We start from the raw sequence: 27180 nt of genomic DNA on the forward strand, positions 1-27180 counted from the left end.
TAAATCCCAACTACACACATTTCCAAAAGAGGCAACACGGCAGAGTTTCCTCATGTTGAATTTACCCTGCGGGCACATGTGTGTTTGAAAATTCAGTGCAAACAGAAAGGGCTGCTGGGCAACACACTTGCTGTGCTCAATTAAACTTCTGCTTGACCTGGGGTTTAAAATCCTTTGGTAGTAAGACTTCAGTACAAACTGACAGAAGGAGCTTGCCACTCTGCTGTAAACACAACGACACATCTGGGACAGGCTCATGAAAGAAACAGCTGGGGAATAACAACTATTTTTGCAGGATTCACTCAGTGGTTGGCATTTCTAGTTGTTATCTAAAACACTTGCACACTTTATTCACTTCTTTTCTCTGGTGATTTCTGAGCTTTTGTGATGATATGTTTGGTAGGTGAGAACAAAATCTGTTGTTAGATCACCCCTGCAGTTCTTTCATTAAAATTACATGTGTCACTAGAACAATTTACAACAGTTTAAAAAGGTGATCCAAAGCAAACAATGTTAAGCTGTGTTGCTATCAACCTCAGAAATGTGGGGGAGAAAAATTTTTACTAGAGAGGAAGCCAAAAAGAAGACTAAAAGGTTTGTGACCAGGAACAGGGGTAGTAAAGAGCTAAATGCCAGGGCCTTGGACTGATGCTGCTTTCCCTGTTGTTCCTACACAAAAGGGCAAAGAAGACAAAGCAAGAAATCTCCCAGATAACTGCTGAGGTTTTAGGGAGCAGACACTGCTGTGAAGCAGTGGCAGCCTGGGTGCTTTAGTTGAGCTGTGGCCTCTGCCTGTGACAGATGACTCCTGTGCTCTGCACTCTTCCTACAGGATAGTGAAGGATGGGAAGGATGGGAACCGTGTGGCAACGGTGCCGGCTCAGTCAGCAAGCCCTCACTCCTTAGGCAGCACACTGGGTGTGGGGAGCTTTGCTCTGTATCTATTACAGCTGCTCCTCAAATGGCATCAAGCTCCGCACTGGATTCCTGCACGTGTTTACCCTTCAATGTACAGGGAAATTGAAAGCCTGGCAAAATGACATTTCCAGCCTTTGCGCAGAGCCTCAATCCCATGAAACATCTGCAATGCAGTTAGGATCCTTTCTTTCAGGCAGTGCTAAGAGGGAATGCACAATCATCCCTGTCATCGTGGTGAGGAATAGAAGTGTTTTACAAATAATATTATGGCTCTCTAGCTCCTGCAGACAACAGCAGTATCCTCCCACTGGTCACCAAGAATTCTACTTATTTACATGAACTGAGAGTTAAGGCATGAGATTTTTAACCATGGTAGAAAGCAATTCAGTTCTCAGAATGTAACCTTTCCACATATATTTAGAGACCTTTCCTTGTTAATATTTATACCATGAAAGCTGTGATCACATAGGTCAAAAAAATGAAGCCATCTAAAATTGCACAGAAAGGGAATGGTGCTGCTTCACAAGTATGTGAGTTTTTAGAGGGCTTTCTTTACCATTGGAGACAGGAAATATGTCAGTGCTGGAAGAAAGTTAATCTGCAATAGCAGGATGGATTGTTCACTGTGTATGTTTGGGCATCTGTAGACATTTATGCCAGCTGCAAAACTGAATGGGTACATCTGAAATGACTGTTCTTCAGTTTTAAGAGTAAATTACTTTTGAATCAAGCGATGCTGTTTTGTTTGTCCTTCCTTGCCAATACAAGATTGTTTTCTGCACTATATACTTTTTCATAAATGCTTGTCTCTATTAAGTTTAAATGCCTCAGTTCACAACCTCCCTTTCCAGAAAATGTTTAGCTTCCAGTTTTATGAGGGGTTTTTTTGGTGGAATTTTCAAATCAGCATTGCTTTAACTTTGTTCTCTGTAATGGCTACAGAAGCCATTACACTTACAAGAAGCACTGGTCCTTGTAAATGCTGATCTTTATCCTTCACTGTTCAAACCTCCTTCAGTTATGAAGACTAGATCTTCTTTTTTCCTGTTTGAAATGTTACCAGCAGTAGCCTGCAAAGTGGTTTCCTTTGCTCTCCATGGACTTACACCCTGCAACATTGCTGATTTCTTTTAAAGATTTTTTTGTAAGACTTGTTTCACACTCTACTTTTGAAAATGGTGCTGAAGAAAAGGAAAAAGGCAAACAACTGTGCAGTAGGGAGAAACTTAGAGTAGTGTCATAATAGGACCAAAGTTGCTTCTCACCTTACGTGTTAATCTTCTCTTAATCTCTCGTTTTTCCTCCTGCTCCTCTTGCTCATTCCGGGCTGTAAAAGATTTACAAGGATCTCAGAGTGTGGACTCATCAGGCATGCACTGTTTGCAACAAAATTAGCCTTTCCATCAGTAAGTGTATTAATGTTTCAGGACCTCTCTGATGCACAGTATGTCCCTCTGGGGTGGGTGAACATCCTCGATCTGTAGCTACTGCGCTTCTTCACACGCCTCATAAAACATCTACAGCTTTCTTCCTTTCCTTGTGTTGGCACCTCTTCATGTGTGTCACTTTTTATAAGGGCTGGGCAGCAAGCCAGCTCTTCAAAAAAATGTTATCTCCCTGCCCACAGGCCTGGTGGCCTCAGGGGGCTCAGCTACGATAGGGTTGGATTCTGCAAGGTCAGTGGTTGGAAAAGAAACACATACATTTTTTTTCCATCTGCAGAATAATTTCTTGCAGCTACTTTTTGGAGATAATAGAAAAAAACCTTTGGAATAGAGGTGCCAGACAAATTGTGCAACTTCCCATGGCATGAGTGGAGTTAAGTAGAGTGTGTCCTTCCATCACGAGCCTTCAAAGTTTCACACTGGAGCATAAAAGTTCATCCCAGGTCATTTAACTTTCAACATTAAGCCAAAAGATCACGTGCTACGAGTTCTTACCAGGGCATGCCTCAACTCTTCTCCCTCAAGAGTTCAATCACATTTGAGTACACTAACTCTTCTTCAACTTAGGAGCAGGCTGTCATGCATTGTCTTTGAATTGACCTTTACCAAAAGTCACTAAAATCCAAGGCTTCCAGGTACTCAGCTTCTCGATCAGTTAGGATCTGTCTCCACTGCTTCACTGATGGCTGAAACACTCTTTACTCCCATCATGCCAGCACAAAACAGGTGAGAGCAAACACAACTCATCAGCTTTTCCAGTCAGTACTCTGTGCCCCTGCTGGGATAGAGTTTTTGCTCAGCTAGGACTAGCTCAGGCAGGAATGACTCTCTGCAGGGGACATTATGGACCTCAAAGGCCAGCTGAGGAGAGGTGCTTTGATTTAAATTGTTAAACTTTGCACTGCACTAAACTCAAGGGGGCATCCCACGTTCCTCTCTGCTGATCCTGCAGTTGGAGCAGGCACCTCCTGCAGAGCAGCAGGAACAACCCACCAGCTGTAGCTTCTTCAGCTATGAGAGCACAAACCAGCAATCTCACTGGAAAACTGGGGCTTTCCCCACACAGAAATGAGACCTAAGGTTTGGAGCCCACAGAAGCCTCTGAGCAGGTAAGAAGGGCTAGGCTGCAAACCAGGTGTCTCACTGCTCAGGACAGACAGTGCTATCGCAACTGCTCACTGACTTCAGCAGGACTGGGAAATCTCCACCAAAGTGGACAAAGAACCTGCCGATGTTATGATGTTTCACACTACACTTCTGATCTTTAAGTGCCATTTTACCAAAAATACTGCTTATATTTTCAGAAGGAAGGAAACCAGTAGAGACTAAAAAGAACACAAGACAGCAGGGAGTTACAACTGTCTTTTTAAGCAATCACTGGAGTAGCTACACTGATAAATATGATTTTCCTCTTTCAGTGGTTTCTGCCCCTACTCGGCTGGATACTCCTCCGGCAATTGATTCTCTAGCAATTTTTTTCTTCCCTTTGTGTCTCAAATTTGGAGGAGCTGGTCCTGCAAATGCTTGCTTTCAGACACAGCACTAACTAAAGAGAATCCACACAGAGTCAGGGTAGAACTGCAAGCAGCCAAGGAGTTTTATATAAAACTTAGTAATGGCTACTCATTTTTGTCCTTGGCATCTGATGTTTTTCTCTTCTCCTCACTCTCAGCCCAACCACCCACTTTCAGAGACAGCCAGGCTTAAGACTTCAGGCAGGTAAAAGCTGGAAAACAGGAATACATTCTCCTTCAAAACTAGAAAGTGACTTTGTTTTAGCCTATTTCTTTGAAGTTAAGTCATGCCAATCTTGTGAAGATACAGAACAGATGCTTTATTTCATCTTAGGTGTTCAGGAGATTCTCTGTTTTTCTAAACCTGTGTGCCAGGGTGATGTAGGTGCAATTTTCACTCCTGATCTTGTGCCAGTGTGAAATGTCCCCCAGTACTGTTTGAGGTATTCAGAACCCACCTAACCATAATTTTTATGAGAAATTTATGCAACCCTAAATGTGCCAGGTTGACAATTGGATTACTTTCATCCACCTGTGAAGTGGCACAGGGGTGGTGCATGACAGGGGATCGAGGCATCTTTCCCTACACCCTTGGACAGCAAGTACAGGTGCAAAGTGTTCTTTAGTCTTCAAAATAACCCTGCAGGCCTGGACTCCTCCCACTCCATGCCCTTGATCTGAGTCAGTGACTGGGGCATACTTCAGTGAAGGAGGTCCCACAAGACCCAGTTGTCTGTCTCTGCTGTTTCCTTCCTGTGGCTGCTGTGATTTCACTGTTGCCATCAGCAAGTAGCAGAACTTGGGAAATGGATGCTTTGCCCTTGTAAAGATAACTCATAATTATTGCAGCAGCACAGACCTAGGAAGCATTCAATTCATGTATAAAGACTGGCTATCCAACCACACTTTGCCTCATTTTTCCCCATCAGCATGGGCAGTAATGCAGTTACACGTGTAATAGGCACATCACAGTACCAGACATGACATTTTCATCACGGAGATTTCAGCTTTAACTGCAGAGAAAGCCCTGTTTAGTCTACTTGAGAGCTTGGTAGGTTTTCTTTTGTGTTTGTGCATGCTTTGGGCTGGGCTTTTGCAAATTGCTTGACCTGCTTATGCAGAGAATTTACACTCATTTTATTAGCACTTCCTGAGTTTCTCTTTCCCTACACTCCATTATATTTATTATAATGCTCCTTTTCAGAAGTCTAGAGAAATGACACAAAATGACATACAAATCAGAAAATATTTATTTTTACTTAAGTGTAGAGTATGTTTATGCTTTCTTTTTAAAATTATGTAACAAATTTATTTTTTTTCTTTCCTGCTGTGGCTCACCGAAAGTTGGAATGCCTTGGAAATACCACATTACTCTTTCCTCTAATTAGGAAGCTGTTTGTTTACCAAGACACACATGTTTGGGGCAGATCTCTGCTAAAGCAAGCTATAAAAAAATCCATTTCGGAAATACAATGTGGTTCTGGAATCACGGTAATATTTTCAACCATCCATGTAATTTAAAAGCCTTTATTCAATTAAAAAAGAAACTGGTGTTACTCAAGGGATAACTCCTCTGAAATGTAAGACACCTTTAGGGCCCTCTGTGACTGCTGTGCTCAGCAATGTGACCTTTAGGAATGTCTGCAATGCACCCGGCTGCTCTCTGCTGATGCTGGTTCAAAGCAGGTGCCCAAGATTCCACCTCCCCCAGTGCCAGGGCAGTGTTTGCTGGTCATGCACCAGCACCAGGTGGTGCCTGACACGTGTTTGTTCAGAGGTCCCAGGATGACAACATGAGCTGCCAGAAAATCAGCCTCTGTCTCTCTGTGCATGAGCCTGACATCAGTCACGTCGCAGGTCCCCCTTCTCCAGCTGTTCTGCTACACCCCGGGAGAAAATCACAGCTGGATGCGCCAAATATTTCCCCAGGTTCTTCCTCCAGCAGCCAGTCACCAGAGTTCAGAGCAGACATGAGGAGCACAGTTACCAAGAGAGGGCTGGTCCCAAACAAATGGCTTTTCCAGCAGCCTCAGGCTTGCCCACCCTGCTCTGCTGTCCAGTCTTTTCTCCTCTTGGCATTCACAGTGGTGCCTCTCTCCCTCTGACTGCTACGTGTAATAACATCAACAGATGAAAAGACCCTGCTGGGCACTAACACTATCACTAATCTGCTAAGATTTTGAAGTATCTGAAAAATGAATTCTGCTGATTTTCGGAGAATTATCTTCTGCTACCACATTTTTATGATTCTATACAATGCAGCTATTTGAACAAGAGAAGGTGAATTATGGACCTAGCTAAGGAGACATTATGTATAAGGTACCATTTTGGAATACTTTTTTCTGTAGTAATTTTTAAAAATTTTCCTGGAAATATGCATTTACTAACTTAAAAGGGGAAGAACTTGTTTGTTTGTTGTTGTTTTTCTGCTTCCAAAGTAACAACAATAATTAGATAAACATTTTTTTTTGTTTTTAATATTCAAAACACTTGCATGCAAGTAAAGAAACTGTAATTTTCTTCCTGTTCATTCATGAGGTTATGAAAGTTGGACTCAGTCCAGCTTCCCTTCAAGTCAGTGGCAATGTATCTACTAACTTGGTTCAGGATTTCTGAGTGGTATTTTGTCCCTTTAAAAATTACAGGCTGAGGATCTACCAGCAAATTTTTGGCTGATTTAAAGGGAGAGTTTCATGGGAATAACCCTGAGTCATACTGGATTCTTTTTTAAATTGAATAAAGGCTCCAGCTAGCATAGATTGCTGTGAAGATTTTTAGGAAAGCTAATCGAGCTATGCCCTAATGTCCTTACTAACTTACAATGGGATGTTCATCTACATAAGTGCTGCACAAAGGAGGCTTTTCAGGATGTCTGACCCTCTGTCAGGAATGTCATTCAAGACCTAGGATTTCTTCCCCTTAGGTTGTTTATTCTTGTAAATTTACTGACTCTGATTTGAAAGAACTGTTTCTGCAGATTTAGATGTTATTACAGACTTTCATGCTTATTTGCACTTACGATGCCCTTTATTATTTTTATTTATTATCAGTGATGCTTACAGAGAATAGCTGATGTTCATAAAAAACAACAAATGTATATGAAACCTAACCCAAATTATCTGGCTTCAGGTTAAATGGCAGCAGAATCAGGACTTACGTTTCAGTATGTTCCTCTGCTCCAATTCTTCAGCAGTCGGCCTCTGGCTCAGTCGTCTGCGAAAAAAGTCCAAGATCAATTTTTGGACCATATCATATTCTCCTCAGTTCTCTGCCTTGAAGAGTCACTTTGGGGTGTGAAAGGCAGAACAGAAAGCACTGATACTGCTCCATTATGTACTTGGTATGCCTGGACCATGCGTGACACACACCATGCTTCGCTTTCGCAGTTTCCTCTGTTTCCAACCCACGAAAGACAAAATATGTTATGTCATCTTAGGCATGACTCTCCCACCCCTACCCCAGGCAGAGCTGCTGAAAGCTAAGCCACACAGATGTCTCCACTTAATTTCCTTCCCTCCATGCCTTCTTCCTGACTTGCACAAGTATTTCTAGCTAGGATCCAGCTAACCCTCTCGCTGCCCCCTCGCCAGCCTCCTGACCGCGCCCTGTTGGTTCACACAGCATTTGAATACATGGACACAGAAAAACAAGGGACTGATTGGCAGCACTGAGGGCAGAACAACAGCAACCCTCCTCCTTCTCTTGTGGCTTTTATTAAATCCTATATTGAAGGATCAGTGTGACTTGCTAGTCAATTTGTCTGTAAGAGGGTCAACAAACCCCACAATCTGATTACAAATAGGGGCTCTGTACGTAGGAATGACCTGAATATTCAGAATACAGAGCAAGCACAAAAGCGTCTTTGCAAAACAAAGTAAACCACAGAGATGACATCAGAAGTCAGCACTGTTGGGCATCCTCATACTTTTATCCAAGTCAATGGGTGTTTTGTCAATGATACCAGTGACATGACAGAGCCTTCTCTTCCTCCAGACTTGGTCATTCAGAGACATTTCCAACTTGAGGACCCCAGTCTTTGTCAACTGGACCAGCTTCCCTGTGAGTTACTGGTTACGGGGCACTGATAGGAAATGATAAGAATGCTGCATGGCTTCATCTTCTGCAAGGAATGTTCCCCTGATCCTGGGCACAGCAGCTCCCTGAAATGGAGCTGGATGAGAGATGTCTGACAATGGCTCCTCACTACACAGGGACTAAGCTGCTGGTGCATGTGCATCCCCAGCCTTCTCCAGGGCCAGGAACTCATGTGTGTGCCAGTTCAAGACCCCTGCCCCTCACACTGTGTGCAGAGCACAGGGCTGAACAAGCACTGGGTAGGAACCCACCTCCCACACCAGCTGTTTGAAGGCAGAAGCTTTACAGGCACCTGATTTTACAGTCTGAAGATCTCCAACAGCAGAGGTATTACCAGCTGCATGTCCTTTGGGAGCACTTTACACCATGAAAACAAACGAGCAGTACACAGCCCTATTTCAGTGTAGAATTTGGAGTCAGGAGCTTTATCCCTTTCTCAAAGTAGATTGAACATTTATCTCATTAGAAAAGTGTTAAAAGGGACAGAAACTGACCCTTAATTCAGAAGTAAATAATGTCTGCAAAGTACTTTGAAGACAGAAAGTGCTATTCAAGTGCTTGCCATTACATCTTTAATATACAGTAGCTGTTGCTAATAGGAGACTTTGCCTTAGGACTGTGAAGCAATTAGAACTACTTCATTTCTAGCATCACATGACAACCAAAAAAGAAGAAGTTGCCTTTTTTAGCCCCACCACACATGTCTGCAGGAACTGTATTATAAATGTTTTCAATCCCCCATGCCATGATGCTTTTCAAAAGGATGCATCAGAGGGATGTTCAGGATGAATGCCAGCCATCCAGCATGTGAATGGCTTCTACAGAAACAGACATCATAGTAAAAAGAGAAAGGAAAAAAACCTCCCCTGAAGTCCTCCAGATTCCAAGAAAACAGGGATTGAAGGACTCAGATAACTGTTCTGTCACAAACAGTTCACACTAGGACATTTCTAACGGAAGGCAGAAGTTTTATCTACCTACAGAAGTGATTTACAACAGGGACCACATCTTCCATGTGTTCAGTGAGGTACCTGCCATGAAGGAGATGCATTTAAACTAAGCTTTCATTGCATGTTTCTGTGGCATTTCTTCCACACAAGAGGACACACATTTCCTCCAAGAATACCCTTGTCGTTATCTGCACCCTCTACTCCTGTGCTGCTCAGGACCTAGAGACCATGGGATTTTTCCCCACACTGTCTGGTAGGGCCCCAAGTGAAAGCCAGCCAAGGATACTCATGTTCCCCATCAAGAGTCAAATTACTTTGTGGATCCCATTATCCACCCTTTTCAGTCTGCAGAGTGCTCCTGCCTAAATGGTGACTGCCACTTTTAAGTGATGCACAGCAGAAAAAGCCATGCCACTTTGGATAGATTAATTCATGGATTAGCAAACACTTCTGGAGTTTTATAATCCTAAGTTTCTAATAATGTGAGTTAGGCAGTAGGAAAAGCTAAGGTATTCTTGTAGTGGAACAAAATCTTAATTAGTCCTTACAGTGCAAGTAGTAAAGCATCACTGAAGGATGAAGAAGGTCATGAATAGAAGCCACAGAGGTTTCTGGCCTCCAGTACCAGTGTCTGCTTTCATCTCCATGAACTGCTGTTAAATTCCCATTTCCATCATCCCTTGGGACTGACCGAGTCTGCTCCTGCTCCTTCATTTTAAGTCCCTCCTTGATGAGCTCTTCAAATAAACCCAGCCCCTTCCACAGCCCTTCCCTTCCAAACTCCCCCAATTATCTCTTTTCATGGTCTCTTGCTCATTTAATTTAATTCCTTCTATGCTGTTACAGTGACTTCTGCCCCCAAACTATTGGGGCACACAAACACCTCCACCAGCTCCTCAGAACAGCACCATTTAAGCTCTTGTTTCTTGCCAGCTAATTTCTAGGCTTGCCAGATGTTGAACAGCTGTTAACATCTCTGTTAATCTTTGAAAATCTTGATACTAGTTACAGATAATCTAAGTCAAGAAACACAAGCAGCTCTTCCTTTATTACTATGGCTGCAAAGACACAGGTTTGGTTTTTTCCCACACTCAGTTTCAGTACACCAGCTCTAGCACAGAGCTCTGACCTTGGCAAACATCAGTGGTGGTAGCTCCCCAATTCTGCCTTCATTCCTGTCCTGCCCAGAATGAAAAGTTGTTAATGAAGCCCACCTAGCTTGCACAGGTTGTTTTCAATAGTTTGATTGCTGCTTGCTGCTGTGCCTCATTTAATTTAACATCACAGGGGCTGCATGAGGCAGTCAGGAGGCCACAGGTCAGGAAAAAGGTGTCTCATTAGCAGCACAATCAGAATAAACGGAAGAAAATGGATGTGAGGAAGGAACCTGGTGCCACAGCAAAGAACAGATCTGCCTGTGCAAACTGTAAGGATGGAAAGAGATGTGTGGTGCTGCTGTTGATCAGAAAGGTAACTCTGGCTGTTTCATCAAACAAAGTAAGTGCAGGTGTCTGGCCAAGGAACAGGGGAGACTGACCTCAACAAGTAACCACCTCTAACAGCACTTTCTGTGTTTAAAATGTTCATGTGTCAACATGCCTGACCTTCACTGTGCCATCCATACAGTTTTGCAATGTGCTTCAGGCATCCAAAAAGACAGGAAAGTGTTTTGTAATCGGTGCTTTACAATTATTGCTTGGTTTATACTTCATATATTTCTGCAATATCGATTACAACAGTTTTGCAAATATACTGTGACAAAGGTTTTACTACAAAGGAAAGCTTCCTAAGATTTATGGTGACATAAGGAAAGCCTTGCTGGAATTTCACTGAAAAAATAATATCCAAATGGGTGTGTCAGTAAAAATTGCTCACATTTACAAAGATAAACTTGACAGCAAACCAATTTTCAGAATTAATTCTCTATAGGATCAAATGCATCACACGTCTTGTGCTAGACAATAAGAGCAGTTCTTCGTAAGGATGGTGTAGTGAGGCTTATTTTGTTGGGTGGTTTTTTTTTTTTTTTTTGCTTGTTTGCTTGCTTTGAATTTGCTCTGGGCTGGGCTGGTCACATTATGGCAGATGAGTAGGAGTTTGGGGCCAGAAGGGACAATCCTGCAAAATCAATTGCTGTAGATCTAAAATATTGGCTGGTGCAGGGACCAACAGGAAAGAAAGGCAGCATTTTCACTGATGGATGCTACTGTTTGGACCCTCCCCAGCAAACTGAGAACTCAGAATGAAAAGTTTCTGCTCCATGTGTCAGTATTCTGCAGGAGCAATAAAAGGAAAAACATGTCCTTGGGTATGACAAAACACTTAAATGAAGTACACAGTGCTGCTTACCCTGCTCTGCAGTGTGACCACTCCCCAAGGGCTCTCAGACCAGCAGCCAACCCCTTGTGGGGGCCTTGGCTCAGATTTTTGCAGCCCTTTTGTCTGGCAGCACCTTTGAGGTGAGATGCTCCTGGCTGTCTTGGCTGTTCCCTACCAGGAGTCATGGGTTTTCTCTCCTTGATCTCTTGTTTTGCTGTGGATGAGCTCCAAGAAAAAGCTGGTTTATGCCATCCAGCTTGTTGTTGTGTGAACAGGATGATGTGGGATATGTGTTTTCTGTGTACCAGGAATTCATCTTTGCCTCTGTCCAGAGGAGAAGAGAATTTAAGAGCCTAGTGCGGGGTCACACGCAAGTATAATGGCTGGATACAATACAGGGCTGGCTGGAAATTGCTTCCCCACCCACTTGCCAGGCTTATTAACTGTGAGTGTTTGCAGGCACGAAAGGCAGAACTCAGCAGCTCTCCAGTGCCTCAATGGTGACATTTGGTGTGTGGGACCCATGAACAGGACTAGTGGACATGACAGGGCACACAGCAGGACGGTGAGATGTCCAGAATATCCCCAAGGCATCTCTGAGCCAAGTTGTGCTCACACAGTTGTTCCTCATGATTTAAGTCACCCTGATGTAAAATAATTTGTGAGCACAGTGGGGCATAACCTCTGGAGCAACTCCTGAATTTATTCTGTGCAAACATCCTCAATCAGCAGCAACTGGGCCCATACTACCCTAGACACTGCGCTAACAGAGCAGTAAATCTGAGCTGGGCACATGAGAAGCCAGCTGCTACAAAGAACTACTTGAGACATTGCTCTTTAGTTGACATAAATGAGCATGACTGAAGCCAGTAGAACTGCACTGATTTACATCAGCAAAATAATTCCACATGAGGAAAATTCAATGGGAGTAAAGAGTGTTAATTTACCTTGCCTTTCCCAACAATAATAATGAAGCAGAATTAACCAAGTAAAGGCTGTCAGGGGCTCTTTGCACTCCCATGCCATGTACAGAAAATTCAGAGAAAAACAGAAAAGAAGAAAATCTTGTATTTGTTTCTAGCAGTTAACTGTTAGCAGAGGGCAAGAATGAACTACCTCCTTTCCTTACATCACTGCACAATGAGCAAAAAATCATTGTAAGCCTGGAGGTTCACCTTTTTTGCAGTGACAGCCCAGATTTTGCCAGCCAGACTGTAGAGTCTACAGAGGACTATCATTCTCCTAAACAGGATTTATAAAATGGGATTAAATGTACTTCTATCAATGAATTAATAAACTGAGGCCATATTAAATAGAAAATCCCTACCCAAAGAAGCAAGTGTAACCAATAAAATACCAATAAAATTCTTGTACTAGACTCCATTAGATGTTTGCTAATCTGTAGGATTATTACTTTAAGTTCCCTCACAGGTAAGCGTGACAAGTCTCCTGGTATCAGTCATGATAATACACTTTATAAGTTCTTTTTTTGAGAAATTAGGGCAATAAAACCATAAGGAGTGTTTGCCACGACTCAGTTATCATGTAATGACTGCTCTACACTTCCCTGTTGATTTAAAATATTCAGCCTCTGGGAGATGGTGATGCTTCTGCAGCTATAAAGAAGCCTGTGGCAATGAAAGCAGACCAACGTGGGCAGAGATGCCTGTTCATCCCTAGGAAAATGGGTGAAGCACCACTGGCATGGTTTAGCAGAGAACCAGTTAGACAATTTTGGTAGGAAGTATTTGCTTTTGGTGAAAGTCTAAAAAACTGCTAAGTATCAGTTGAAGATAAAAGTATTTTCTGACAGTCCCTTACTGGCAAGGTACTACTTCTGCCTTAGTATCCCAGAGTGCTCCCTGGACTTCTGATTGTGTTCCCTTGACATTTGATCCAGGATAGCTACAACAGTCCCATAACCCTGAGCAGAGAGGCAATGCTTTTGCTCAGCATTAGTGCACTGCAAGAAGTACAGAACAATCTGGAATGTGAGCCAAAGTAATTTTATTTCCCGTAACACATCTGCAGTTGTGTTTCCAGCTGGGCTCTACAGGAAAATCAGATTTACAACTGAAATTATTCAGACTTTAATTCAGGCTCTAAGCAGTCATTTACTACCCCCCAAAATTATCCTTATCCCAGACTTGATTTTGTGTTGAGAAACAGCTTCAATATAGACTTTAAAGCTCCGATTAGTCTAGATTGCAGTGAGGATTTTTGGGAAAACTAATCAGCAAATTTTCTGCTTGCTCAAGCATCTGTGTATAGTGAGAAATATAACCAAGCTGGCTCTTTGTTTAAAACTCTTACAACTGACCAATTTGTTTTCCCATTCTTTAGATCATGTGAATCTATTCTTGAGTCATGGCTCAAATGATGCCATTTTTTCTGGTTCAGCTCACTGAGGGATTGAATTATTATGATTTTGATTTATTCTTTGGAAAGTTACAAGCTTCCTGAGAAAGAACTGCCTGCCCAGAGCAGGTCTCCTGGGAAAAGAATATCATATTCAAAATGTAGATTTTAAAAATTCATTATGTTTGCATAAGGTTACATCTTGTTCATTATATATGGAACAAATTTCTTTAAAATACCCAAATAAAGCAGAAATATTTTGGACCATGAACTCTGTATTTCATTAAAAGAAATGAAGCAATGACTAGATAGCCCTATAACTCTGACTAGAAACACTGTGGATAATGACATACCCAGGTCATCACTCTTCCATTAGACCACTATAATAATGCAGACAATTGCATTTTCCCAAGGAATGACTTCATTTCTTTTCTAAAGATAATGCCAAGCAGTGATAGACACACAAATCCAGATTTTGTCCCCATGTTCAATAATATTAACTGGGAGATGCCTACTGGTTTGTGGAACATTGCAAGACCATGTCTCACACCTCAACCTCTAAAATGGAGCCTCCTCCATTTAATTACTGTGCTGTTCCATTAACATCAAAGCTGTCAGCCAAATGCTGGCTCTTCACATAAAATAAGATCATGTAAGTTTAAATGATTTTAAAAAAAGGCAGCTTAATTAAGATAGTTTTGCAGCATTACTTCTCAAATCTCTTATCCCTATCCTAAGAACAAAATATCCAACAACTGCAGTAGGAAACAAAGAACAATCTTTTTTAGAAGAAGAGGGAATTTATTATGTATCTAATTCAAGAATGTATTTTCGGAACAATAAAAATGGGATGTTTTTGAGTACTAGAAATCCAGAGTGAAAAATGTACTAAATGCTGGTTGAAAATCCAAAGCATGCCAGAAAAAACAGATGGATGTTAGGACCCATTGTAATAGAGAAAAAAATGTTCTAAAATGTTAGCAATTGTCCTTCTGTTGTCTATACAGCATTGTGAGAAGACACTTGCCTCACCAAATGTGATAATATTGAATTAAAAGCTGAATTTACAAAGCTACAGATATCATAATTCACAGTTCAAGGTCAATCTGTAAATGACTTGAGTAAAATGGCACCAAAAAATAATCAATTTGAGCTGAACAGATATGCTTGCTGTCTATAGGCATTACTGAATGGTTTGTTTTAAAATCTCTGTACAGTAATATTGCTTTGTCTAGGTGAACGAACATACTTAAAGCAGTAAATAAAAGTTAGTTACACTCTTAAAAGCAAAGCCATCTCCAAGTATGAGCCAGAAGAGCAGAATCTACTTCTCTATTGGAATTTTCCCCACCTTAGCTTCTGATGCTCAGGGAAGCTTGGATGTTGGAACATATTTGATATAGGAATAAAGCAGTTATTCCTCTGTGTATGTGGCATGACCTTGGGATGGAGACAAAAAGCAGTGCTTTAGGTGGGAAAAAGTTTTGTGGGACCAGGGAAGAAAACACAGAGGGAGGCTGAGGGGTGACAATGAAAGTACAGCCCCATTCCCCCAAGCTCTTCACCTTTTAAAGCCCCAGTGATCTTTCCCAGCAACACAATCTTCTAAGGATGCTCTTCTGAGAAATCTGCTGCCACAAACTTAAATGCAACCTACCCTGAGAAGCAGCTCTGAGGAAGGGCTGAGGGCTGAAACACCTCATGGAGGAACCATCTTCCTGATGTTTAGTCAGCTTGAAGATCACACCCCTAGATGGGCCTCTGTGACCACAGTGACTGACATGACCTGTGCATTAGCAGCTATGTTGCACTTCTAGCACTGCCAATATGGAATTTGTTTAATGAAAAAAGCAGCAGCATCTTATCTTCTTATTCACATATGCACTAACACAACTGTAACCCTAAAATATGAAACCAGGGACACTTTAAACATGTAAACAAATAAACCAACTTTGCTTGGCAGTCCAAGTAGTCTGTGACCATCATGGTAAATCTCTATCTAAGATGTAAAAAGCTGTTCATTTTAAGGAAGGAAGTCTGGATGGGGAGCTTCACCAGTGAGCTGAAGTCAATCTCAACACATACACAGCCAACTTAATAAAGTCTCCTCTGTTACTACAGCAGCTACAGACCACTCAAAGTACACAGAGAGAAATTACCATAGAATGGTTTGGGTTGGAAAGGACCTTAATGATTACCTAGTTCCAACCCCCCTGCCATGGGCAGGGACACCTTCCACTGGACCAGGTTGCTCTAAGCCCCATCCAACCTGGCCTTGAACACTTCCAGGATGAGGGTACCCTAGGTTCTCTGGGCAGCTGGTTCCAGTGTCTCACTAGCCCCACAGAAAATAATTTCTTACTAATATTTAATCTAAACCCACTATCTTTCAGTGTAAAGCCATTCCTCCTTGTCCCCCCATTTTACATGCCCTTGTAGGAAGTCCCTGTCCATCTCTCTTGAGAAGCCCATTTAGGCAATGCAGGGCTGCTCTGAGGCTCCTCCTGGGGCCTTCTCCAGGCTGAACAACCCCAGCTCTCTCAGCCTGTATCAGCCTGTATCACGTGCACCCCCTCACCATATTAGTTTCTTGTAGACCATTTTACCAGTGCCAGCATGAAGAAAGGCAAATGAACAATAGTGCAAGAACAAAATTCATCTCAAAAAAGGCACTTTACACTGGTAAATGTCAAAGAAAAAAAACCAAAAACAACTCACACCCTTTCTGCTAAATGAATCAAAAGCTAAAATACTCAGTGACTTGGAACAGCCACAATATAGAAACTCTAAATATAGGCTTTTATAACAGAAGTTGGCAGTGTTAGCAATTCAAAACCACAATAATTCAGTTTTTAGTAGAAAAGATGCATAGGAAATAGCTATGGTGCCCATACTTTGTCTTGTTACTGAAGTGGAAAATTCCTGGAAGTAAACAAATTTGAGAGCTCTAAGAGCAATTAACTATTTTGTGACAGAGGGATTTCAGTTCCCCAGATTATGGGATTTCAGATCCCCAGACTTCATGAAAGGCAGATGATAAATAGTAGTAACTTTTTGCAAAGGGCTGTGCCTAAAATTTTCACTTGAAGATTAAGAATTAGGACTGGCTGAAATGTTTGTGACAAACTAAAATTGCTGGAAAATTGAGTTCTAGAAGGTCAGAAGCTATCTGTAAGGTGAGGTCAAACTTAGTGAGCAGTTTCAGCTGAAAAAAACCAACTCACTAGACACATTTTTCTCAAAAACAATAAAATTTAAAAAGCATTAAAAACGCACTAGACAATATTTAATTCTGACCTGAAATGCTAGTTTTCAGTGTGTAATAAGAAAATTAATGATGCCTGTACTTGCTATTTTTAGTCAGTTTTCCCTATTCCACTTGTTAATTATTTTGTTCCATTTGAGTACCAAAAGCAAAAAAATCCATTATTCAGCCAAGTCCAGTAGGCACAATTCTCCTTCCAATAACTGCTACAGTGATTCCAAGAACAAATCTACTGAGGTGGATTCCAAGGAGAACTCTCCCCAGCATCTGCATTGCAAACTGCAAAGTGCGGGTACCTTGGTCATTCCTCAACATTTAAGGGGATATCTGTGGTCAGACTGGGTCTTTGCCTGTTTGTATCTGCATCACCAACTGCATAATAATTTCTTATCTTTCTAGAGAATGTCATGTTTCACCACTCTATCCAGAGATTTGCCCATTGTACAAATTCCCAGCTGGTGTGTATTTAACACCTTCACTGCCAGAGCCTACTTCTGCCTCTATGCATTAGCAAAGGTCAGAAAGATTTTTAAGAAATCCTAGCATCTCATGGAATGTCAATGAAAACATGCAGCACCAGAGACAGAAAATAGCAAAAATGTCTAGCTTTAAAAAGAAATACCGATGAAATTATTTTACCTGGTTAAAATAAAAAAACCCCATGCCTTAGGAAACTGCATATTTGCATTTTGAAAAGATATTAGATACAATTATTCCACAGTTATACTATCACCTTTAGGTTCAAATCTAGTGGCCTAAAAGCATGACAAAATATTTTTTACCCAGGAGAATTCTTGTCCCATCTGCCTTTTCTTCTCTTGAATTTACTGAGATACACATAATTACCTAGAGGCTAAATTTGGACTACAAAGTGATAAGCTTTTTTTCTGTTGTTGCTTTGTACATATTTTCACAGCAAAACAAATGGAATGCTATAAAGAGGCTCATCACATCAAATAGGGAATTAGCAGCGGGAATCAATAATCTCCAAAGTAACAAAGATCCTATTTCCAGGCAAATACACTTAACTTCAAAATAAACAACCCCCCCTTGTGAAACAAAAGACTTCCAGAGGGACATTCAAATCCTCTGTGCTATGTTGAACAGGCTGCAGCCTTTCTCTTTGTCCCCTGCATAGTGTGACATTAGCTTTTTACATTTTCTCCCTCAAGTTTTGAGAGCTCAGTTCAGCCCGTACTGAAGTTTCTCCACACTCAGATTTCCGACTGCTATCAGGTGCCTGTACATCCCCCTGTTCCACCTGGCACTTCATTAATGTGAAAACTTGCTTCATCTACACATTCTAGCTGCTGGGATGAGTATTGGTACCAGTATTCTTGACGTTTTTTTTTTTCACTAACTAGAGGTGATGTTGAACTATGGAAGGGGAGGGAATGCCCAATGATATCTTCCTTATGCAAAATGGGAGAGAAAACTGGCTCTGTTGACCTAAAGAATAATTTTTCCTTTACACTTCAGACACTTCACTTCTTAAATCTCATTGGAAAGGTGTTGTAGATATCTTCCCTGTGATATTTCAAATGAAGGTGCTATCAAAGTCCACATTTTTTCCAATTGTTTTCCCTCTAAAGAAAGACTGCCTTACATTATTGACTGGTTTTTGAGCTCCTTGCTGAATAGCTTTGCAGCTGGCATTCAGGCAGAAAGGCTGAAGAGAATTAATATTTAAAATACATTGTACTCAAGCTGAGCACAGTATGTTTGTTCGTGGCTGCTGACATGCCATAGGAGAGGCCTGGATTTCCTTGCAGGGCACACTCAAATGCCAAGACTGAAACACTTCTGTCCTGGGCATTCAGTGCCGTGGTTTTGTGGCACACACTTGTTTTCTGCATATCTGGCTGCAGTGATGGCAAGGACAGGGGGCTTGGAAGAAGGCAGCAAAGGAAATCATCGCTATCACCCTGACAAAAATCCCTTCTGAGTAGTTAGTGATGATGCACAAAGTGTTTGTAAACCTGGAAACTGCACCTACTGCTATGAGAGGCTGCAGATTGGACTAAAACATGCTGGCTAGGATGGCCTGGGCAAACAGTCGCAGTGCCTCCTTCCCAGTTATGCTCACCTTCTTTATTAGTTTAAAACATGCAATTTCTCATTCATCCACATTAAGCAGAAGTAAAAGGATACACCCTCTCAGGCCCTCCTTCCAGCCCCAATGGCCACAACCATGTGGACTTGAGTTTTGCTTTACAGGCAGATTGAATTTACATCTGTAGCCTATAGTTTATTGGGTGGTAAGCCTACTCTTATGACTGGACATTATCTAATGCTAATAACAACTTTGCTCTGCTGAGACCAGCTAATTAACACCAGCTGCTAAGGAGCATGAATGGGGAGGAATATCTCACAACTACTACACTCTGTCAACTTTTCAAACTCCTCTGAGCAGTGTTTTGAGCAAAATGTACATTAAATACACACTTCCACTCTGTTTTCTTCTTTAGAGACATCAGAACAATGCTGTACAATGCATTACTGGAGATCCCTGCTGCTGTCAAGATACCAGGCAGCACCACTGCAGGCTCTCTGGGATGTTTGTGAGAGATCAAGCTTCCTATTCCCCAAAGTGAGCAAGAGCAGCAATTTGCTGATTGCTGTCTCTGGATTCACCCACAGATAGAAAATGTTGAAGGCAGATCTTAAGGTTTTGCTTCAGATAGTTAGAAAAGCAGAAAAGAGCCATACAAGGGTGCCCAGACACTGAAAACTCTTGGAAGGGAAACTGGGACTCTGGGGTTTTTTTGTGGTATTTTGTTTTTGGTTTTTCTTGTTTTTGTTTTTGCTATAGGAGAGATGGACTGAGGGGATGAGGAAGTTCAGGGCTGAGAGAAATGCTTGTAGAAGGAAGTTGGGTGTCTGGAGTTGATTTCCTTGTGAACGCAGCATGTCTATGAGATGTTCTTGTCTAAAAACTGAGTCCTGCTAACTTTTTCCGTAGAGCAGAGCACAAGGAGTTTGGTTGCAAGAGCTAATCCCACACTCTCTTGGGACTGAAGTAAGCTAGAGACTTCTACAGTCTACATGCCATAGACAGGCATTTGTCAAAGCTTGTGACCTGGCTAAATTGTCTGTGCTGTCACAGCCATTGTGCAATAACCCAAATCAGAAGACATTAGTCAAGCATTGCAGCAGAATAGCTTTATGAAACATATTCATCGAAACCTTAGGCTGCAGAGAGTGAAGGGAAGCAGGATTTGGGGAAGTCTGAGACAGAATTTGGCTAAAGGCACACAAAAAATCAGCCAACAATGCCATACACTTCAAAATGCAAAGACGTTGCTAATGCACATTGACATTGTCTGTTCTTTCCATACCTGTGTTATTGCAGAATGGTGAGTCTGGCAGGGATCTCTGAAGCCCATCTGATCCAATCCCCCTAGAGCTGGAACTGTGTCCAAATGACTTTTGAATGTCTCCACAGAGAGAAATCTCACAATCCCCCTGGCCCACCTGTGGCAGTGTTTGGTCACCCTCTGAGTAGAAATAATGTTACTGATGTTCAGAGGGAATCTCCTTGTTTTGTTTGTGCCTGGTGCCTCTGGTCCTGTCACTGGGCCCCACTGAGGAGTGCCTGCCTCTGTCCCCACTGGACCCTTCCTTCAGGTATTTATACACATTGATAAGATCTCCTGAGCCTTTTATCTAGGCTCAACAGTCCCAACTCTCTCAGGTGCTCTCCACAGGGAGGATGCTCCAGTTCATCATCTCCATCATCTTTGTGGCCCTTTGTTGGACTGTCTCTCATATGCCCCTATCTCTTTCCTACAGAGAAGTCTTGATGATCCTTGCAGATTTCTTCCAACTCAGAATATTCTGTGATTCTGAGCCAGAAGTTGACACAAAACTCCAGATGTGGCCTCACCAGTGCTCAGTAGAGGGGAAAAATCACATCCCTTGGTCTGCTGGCAATACTTTTTCTAATGCAGCCCAGAATGCTATTAGCCATTTCCCCCCCCTCCCCCCACCAAGTTGCTGGCTGATGTCCAACTTCATGCCCATCAGGACCCCCAGAGCCTTTTCTGCCAAGCTGCTCTCCAGCTGGGTGGCTCCCAACATATACTGGACCATGGGATTGTTCCTTCCTAGGTGCAGCCATTAGCACTTGCCTTTAATGAACTTCATGAGATTTTTGCCAGCCCATTTCTCCAGCTTGTCAAGGTTCCTCTGGATGGCAGCACCATCCTGCAGTGCATCACCCACTACTCCCAGCTGGGTGTCACCAGCAAATTTGCTGAGGATCTGCTCTGCCTGTCATCCAGATCATTAATGAAGGTTGTTAAAGAGGACTGGACCCAGTACTGACCCCTTGGGGCATGCTGCTAGGTACTGGAGTCCAACTGGACTCTGTGCCACTGAACAGCAGCCTCTGGACTGGATGGGTAAATGGACTGAAAAGTTTGAGTGGCTGGGGCCATTCTTGAACACCTGAGGAATTTTACAGGAGACAGTGTTGAAAGTCTTACTGAAATCTACACAGACATTATCTACTGCTCCCTCGTTGTCCACCAGGTCAGTAATTTCACAAGTTCATCACATTAATCAAGCATGACTTGCTCTTGTGAATCCACATTGACTATTGCTGACTTTTTTTTGTCCTTTACATGCCTGAATATGGTTTCCAGGATTACATTCTCCATCATCTTCCTAGTGATGCATGTGAGGTCAGCTGGCCTATAATTCCCTGACTCCTCTTTGAATATAGGAGTGACATTTGCTTTCCTTCTTGTCTTTGAGCACTTCTCCCAGCTGACAAGATCAGTCAAAGAAATATTAAAGAAAATAAGGATGGCACTGAATCTTCAGTAATGCTGGGTCAAAGTTCATCCTTTCATTTATACTTTTATGCAGAATAGTGAGGCATCACTGCTCTCTGGAAGATTTTAACACGTGCCCTAATTGTTAAAACATGACATGACTAGTGACAAGTGCACAGAACTGGGACAAAGGCAAGGTACAGTGATGGGCAGGTGGGAAAATCAAATCTGAGGCAGCCAAATGTGCAACCATCAGGAAGGATGCTGAGACAAGTGAATTGCCATGCCTGGTATTCCTCTACTGATGCTTTGCATTTCCCCATCACTGTTTTGATATCTGCTCCAAAATCTTTCTCAGACTCAGGCCAAGTGCTGCACAGTATCTTGAACCAAGGTGGCGTGGCAGGGGCTACAAGCATTACTGAAATACAGTGAGAAATAAGACAGAATAAAGACACTGAAGAGAAGAATTAGGGACAAGGCAAACGGAAATAAAAGGGAAATCAAGACAAAGGGAAATAAAAGTGCCTCCCAAAGAAGTGTCCTACATGATGGTTTTCAGAGGCAAAAATCATCTTTCCACCACTGAGCCTTTTTAATCTGTCATGTCACATTAGAAAACATGATGGAGCCCTTTTCTGGCATTAAACAGTACAGTGCAAAATACTGGCAGCTATTTTAACTGCAGTAGAGTATTAGATTTTCTTTGCTAGTCTAGTCTGAAGGGGAAGATGAAGTGGATGGTGGAATATCACATGGCTCTATAATACTTGCAATTGCCCAGGTCTGCCTATCTTACCTTTTATGTCTGCTCAAACAAGGGAAGGGTGAATGGTTCTGGCACAACCTGAGGGTGAAGGACACCAGGCATTTACACTCAGTTGTTAACCAGGAAAAGGTAGAGTCTCAGGGGATGTTCTGACTTTGGAACATCAGCCACTCCTTTTCCTGAAAGTAGCAGAGGGGGGTTTTGGGATCAGTTGGGGAATCCCATGATAGGGAGATGTAAAGGCACCAAACTCTTGTCTGAGAAGTTTCTCTGCACTTGGAGACTGATGTGCAGCTCCAAACAAACCATTTCCTGTCTGAGGGGCTCCCTGCCCTCTTTCTTTTATAGCTGAACCTTGGATATTAAAGCTTCCCCAGGCCAGGGAAGTCCTTATATAGGGGCACAGGGTGCTCTGGGAAAGCTAGAATTGGTGCACAGTTTGGGTAATCCAACTTCCTTCCAAGGCTGAAGGAGCTTGCAGGTTTAACTGGAGGTGGGCCAGCTGATAGGGCTATGAAAACACCTTCATGGAGGATGAGCAGAGATCTTTCTCTCTGCCTTCTGTGAGGGCTCCCAAGGAAGGAGTTTACTCACACTTTACACAGAGCAGCCTTCCAGTACCTTAAGGGGGCCCACAGAGAGCTGGAGAGGGACTTTTCACAAGGGCATTGTCACATGGACAATGGGGAATGGCTTTAAGCTGACAGAGGGAGGGTTTAGATAAGGTATTAAGAAAAAATTATTTGCTGTGGGGATGGTGAGGCACTGAAACAAATTCTCCAGAAAAGTAGTGAATGCCCCATCCCTGGGAGTGTTCAAGGTCAGGTTGGATGGGGCTTTGAGCACCTTGGTCTGGTGGGAGGTGTCTCTGCCTGTGGCAGGGAAGTTAAAATCAGGTAGTCTTCAAGGTCCCTTCCAACTCAAACCATTCTCTGGTGACATGAATCTGCGACCTCCCTGCATGCTCCCCTAAGGGGTCTGGCTGCACCCAAGGTGCCATCTGCCAGCCCACCAGGTAAATGATGTCCCTGAGCTTGTAGAAGGGACAGGGCCCTGGTCCAGGAGCCATGCCTGCTCCCAGTGAAGAAGCAGGCTGGCTCCTCTGCAGCCCCTGATATTTGAGATCAGGGTCCCTGCTTGCAAGGCTTTTAAATCGAAGCCAGCTGATTGCAGGGAGGCAAGAAGACCATTTCTGTCTTGATTACTGCAATAAAGGAAATCTTGAAGACTTTTCCAGCATGCTGAAAAACTCCAATATTCTGCAGGATAAATAGTCTAGCCTGACATTATGGATGCTTGCTCATTGAGCAAATACAATATATTGAATGCTTATTTTATTAATTATTCATTAACCAGTAATGCTGCTACCTCCTGAATTCAGGGATGTCAGTGAAGAACCAGGTTACCGAATTAATCTTGGGGCTAATGTGCTTTCCCTGTAGTTTGCTGGTTTGTTATTTATTATCAGAAAAGCAAGTAATGAACATTACTGGCTGCACACTTAGAGACATATTGATGTGATCTACCACACATTTCTCACACTCACACTTCCTCTTCACTAAAGTTATTAACACAAATTATAATTTCACATGGTCAGGTCAGAGGCTAAGGACTTAGTTGAATTCCCACATATGGTCTGTGCAGTGTTTGTGAATCCCAATGCATTGAAACAGGAACATAATTCTTATCCAAACCTGCTTCTAAAAGACTAGTTGTAATTTTTTCTGCACATATGCAAAAAAGGACCCTATTCATCTGAAAGCAATCCTTTTGTTAACACTATGTGTTAGAGAAAACATTAACGTTACCTAATTGTACCAGGTGTAATGGTAAGGATATTGCTTTTTTGATAAATTTATCCAAAAGACACTTAGTCCTACACAAAACAAACATTAAATCTTATTGACTCCTCTTCAGAAAGTCACCTCTGTTTACTCACATACAATAGTCTGCATGTGAAACTCCAGAGTTTCTGGGTATAGATGGATGACCATGTACAAAACTCAGACTTCCTCCTCTAGCAGTTCTCCTTGTACTCACAGTAATAGCTACAGAGAACATATATGAGCATATATATAAGCACAATTTTTAATTCCTAACTCAGATCACCTTTTAAATACATGTTTGACTGTTTTACAAGGATTGCCTCTGTTAAATCTCCTGCTCATGTGTTGCTAAATAGGCCATAATACATTGAAGTGGAGGGGAAACGCAAACTGTAACTTCTGAGAGAGGTTAAATATTTTGCTCAAAGAGTAATTTCTCCATTTTACAATCAGCCAGCTATGAAGAGAAATTTATTCCTGCCAGTCTGCTTTTATCATGTACTCCCACCTGATTTGTTTCCTTTACAAAAATTACAAGGTCATCCAAGCTAAGCAACTGTTGTGCTTCTGATTAACTACCTACAATCAGGAGGTACAAAATATGAAGATTTAGGGTTGGATTTTTTAGAGGTGGAAATCTATGAGCTAGTTCTTAGTGGAGCTGCCCTAAATTTGTCAGTATTAACCAGCAAAAGACAAACCTAACAAATAAACTACCTTTGTTTTTAAAGCCAGAATATAACATTTTGAAGCAGCTACTTCCCTGCTTGTGTTTGCTTCACCTGTTTTTATTAATGCCATTCTTTTACTCCAAAGAGAGTGCTGCACACACTCCATGTGGTCTCTTGTTTACTGGAGAAATAAGACTATTTCTATTACCAAAATATGTTATTCTCTTACTGCCACAACCTTTATTTATATCACCATGAATTATTTTGCCCAGCAGAGAAATGTGGCTTCTCTTATATAAAAGCTGCCAGCAGTTTGACAACTAAAAGCAAAACTACAATCAACTTGGGGCAGAAAATGAATGATACCACACCCCACTGAAACTGCAAAGGAAATTAAGGTAGATTTAATATATTTGTCTCAGCTGTGTTGACAGCCTGAATTAGACCTCAAATACAGACTTTGTTAGGGGTTTAAGGATATGGGAGGCATGAAGGGGAAATTGTAACCCCTTTAACACATTTTGCCTCAACTTCCTCAGAGAAAGAATGGGAGAAATAGATGTTGCAATGACAGGGCAGCATGACTTGCCCTGCTTCCAGGAGAGCAGAAACAGGAACAGTAACAGACCCCAGCAATAACAAATTCCTCTCTGGGCTGGTGACATTTCTGATTGAAATGAACTTTGGACATGATGAAAACACTTTTCATTTCATCAGTGGTCACACAGGTGCCGTGGGGAGACCTTGCCCTCAAATGCCACTCCCTGCTGCCTACCATTAAAATCATCCCTCACCTCAGAACAATGCTTCTCCTCCTTTGTTGTAGCATAAATAAGATGTCTCTGTACATTTGGAGCTCCATTGTCTAACATGGAGAGACACATCTGCCCAAGGACAGACTATATCTACTCTGCAAGACTTTGCTTCCATAAATAACAAAACATCTGCTGGCCCTAGTTGAGCAAAATTGATGGGGGCAGGGTTTCATTCCATCCCAAGGTGGAGCTGGAAAGGTTAAGGACACTGTTTCTTCTCCAAACCAAGGAGTGTGTAGAGGTGATGTGTTTTGTGGTGACACTGTCATCCCTTGATTGCTCCACTGACCTTTTGCCATAGCAAATTACTCAGACAAAGCAAACTCATGCTGCTAGCTATGAAATGCAAAACAACCATCAACTATCAAAACAATAGCAATACCATCATGATGTTAGACATGCCTTTTTCTGTAATGAATGATGATGTTAGCCATGGAAATTCCTCATACAAAGAGGTAAGTGCAAACCATGCTCTGAAATGAGGACCCCTGTCCTACTGAAAGACAGAGTTAGATGTCTAAAGAGAGCTTGGTATTCGGGTGGTTTTTTAAAAGCACACAAATGTTGCTGTCAATGAGAGTTTGTCAACTAATGCAACGTTCCAAAGTTCATAGGCATGGATGTACTTTTTGAGATACCAACACACCTTAATTAAATAGACAAACAAGCAAACAAATAAATAAATATGTGTGTGGATCTCTTTCAGTGGCTTGCCTGAGGCTGAAAAGCTGGTGGAAGATGCAGCCTTCTCAGAGTATTGTAACAACAAAGCCACCTTTCCTTTCAGCAGAGCCGAGCCCACCAGGACATTGATCACAGAAGAGAGGGCTGACAAGGGCCATGAACACCCATCTCCCTTCTGCACCCATGCACAGAATCCAAACCAGTTCTGCTCAGAATATTTATTCCCAGCAGTTGAGCCCAGATGTGTAATGGTAGCTCAGTTTCAGCTCGTCACCCATAAATAATCACCTGCTTCTCCTGCCTTCCTCCTGATGCTAAGGGCAATTTCCACAGCTCCCTTGGGGTTTCAGCAAATGAATAGCTAAACTAAAAGGGGAAAACTGCTAATCTCCCTAGGTACCATTGCAGCTAAAACTGAGGCTCAGCCTTGTGCAGTTTTTCTCTGTCACCCCCATTCACGTATCTAGTGTTGTCGCATCGTCCCTAATCCAGGATTTCGATGAGCTTGTTTAGCACAATCCCATTTTCTGTGTGATTTATCCCCAGCACCCTGCATGTGGAGAGGTGAGCTCCACGCACACCCGCGCGTGCGTGCTGCCATCAGGGATGAGCTCTTGCTTTAGGCACTTGCTCTGCTTTCATTAGTGGAAGCTAACATTAAGTGTGAGAACTGCAGACGTCAAATGTAATTAGGAAGAAATTATTTCACGTTACCCAACAAAATGGGGTCTTTGAATAAAGCCTAATCCTGCCGTCTGCCCATTCTTTTTATC

General features: G+C 42.2%; 1 protein-coding gene across 6 annotated transcripts in view; it reads right to left on the bottom strand.

Moving 5' to 3' along the window:
- PHACTR1 (phosphatase and actin regulator 1) overlaps positions 1-27180 on the bottom strand; it is a 298201-nt gene that overhangs the window by 12817 nt on the left and 258204 nt on the right. For all 6 annotated transcript variants that reach the window (XM_058802634.1, XM_058802626.1, XM_058802660.1 and 3 more), the window contains 2 exons: positions 7035-7090; positions 2184-2245 (listed from right to left, as the gene is read on the bottom strand). In XM_058802634.1, the coding sequence (XP_058658617.1) occupies positions 2184-2245; positions 7035-7090 (118 nt within the window). The remainder of the gene's footprint in view (positions 1-2183; positions 2246-7034; positions 7091-27180) is intronic.

The sequence above is a fragment of the Ammospiza caudacuta genome, chromosome 1 (genome assembly GCF_027887145.1).
Source record: "Ammospiza caudacuta isolate bAmmCau1 chromosome 1, bAmmCau1.pri, whole genome shotgun sequence".
Lineage (NCBI taxonomy): Eukaryota > Metazoa > Chordata > Aves > Passeriformes > Passerellidae > Ammospiza > Ammospiza caudacuta.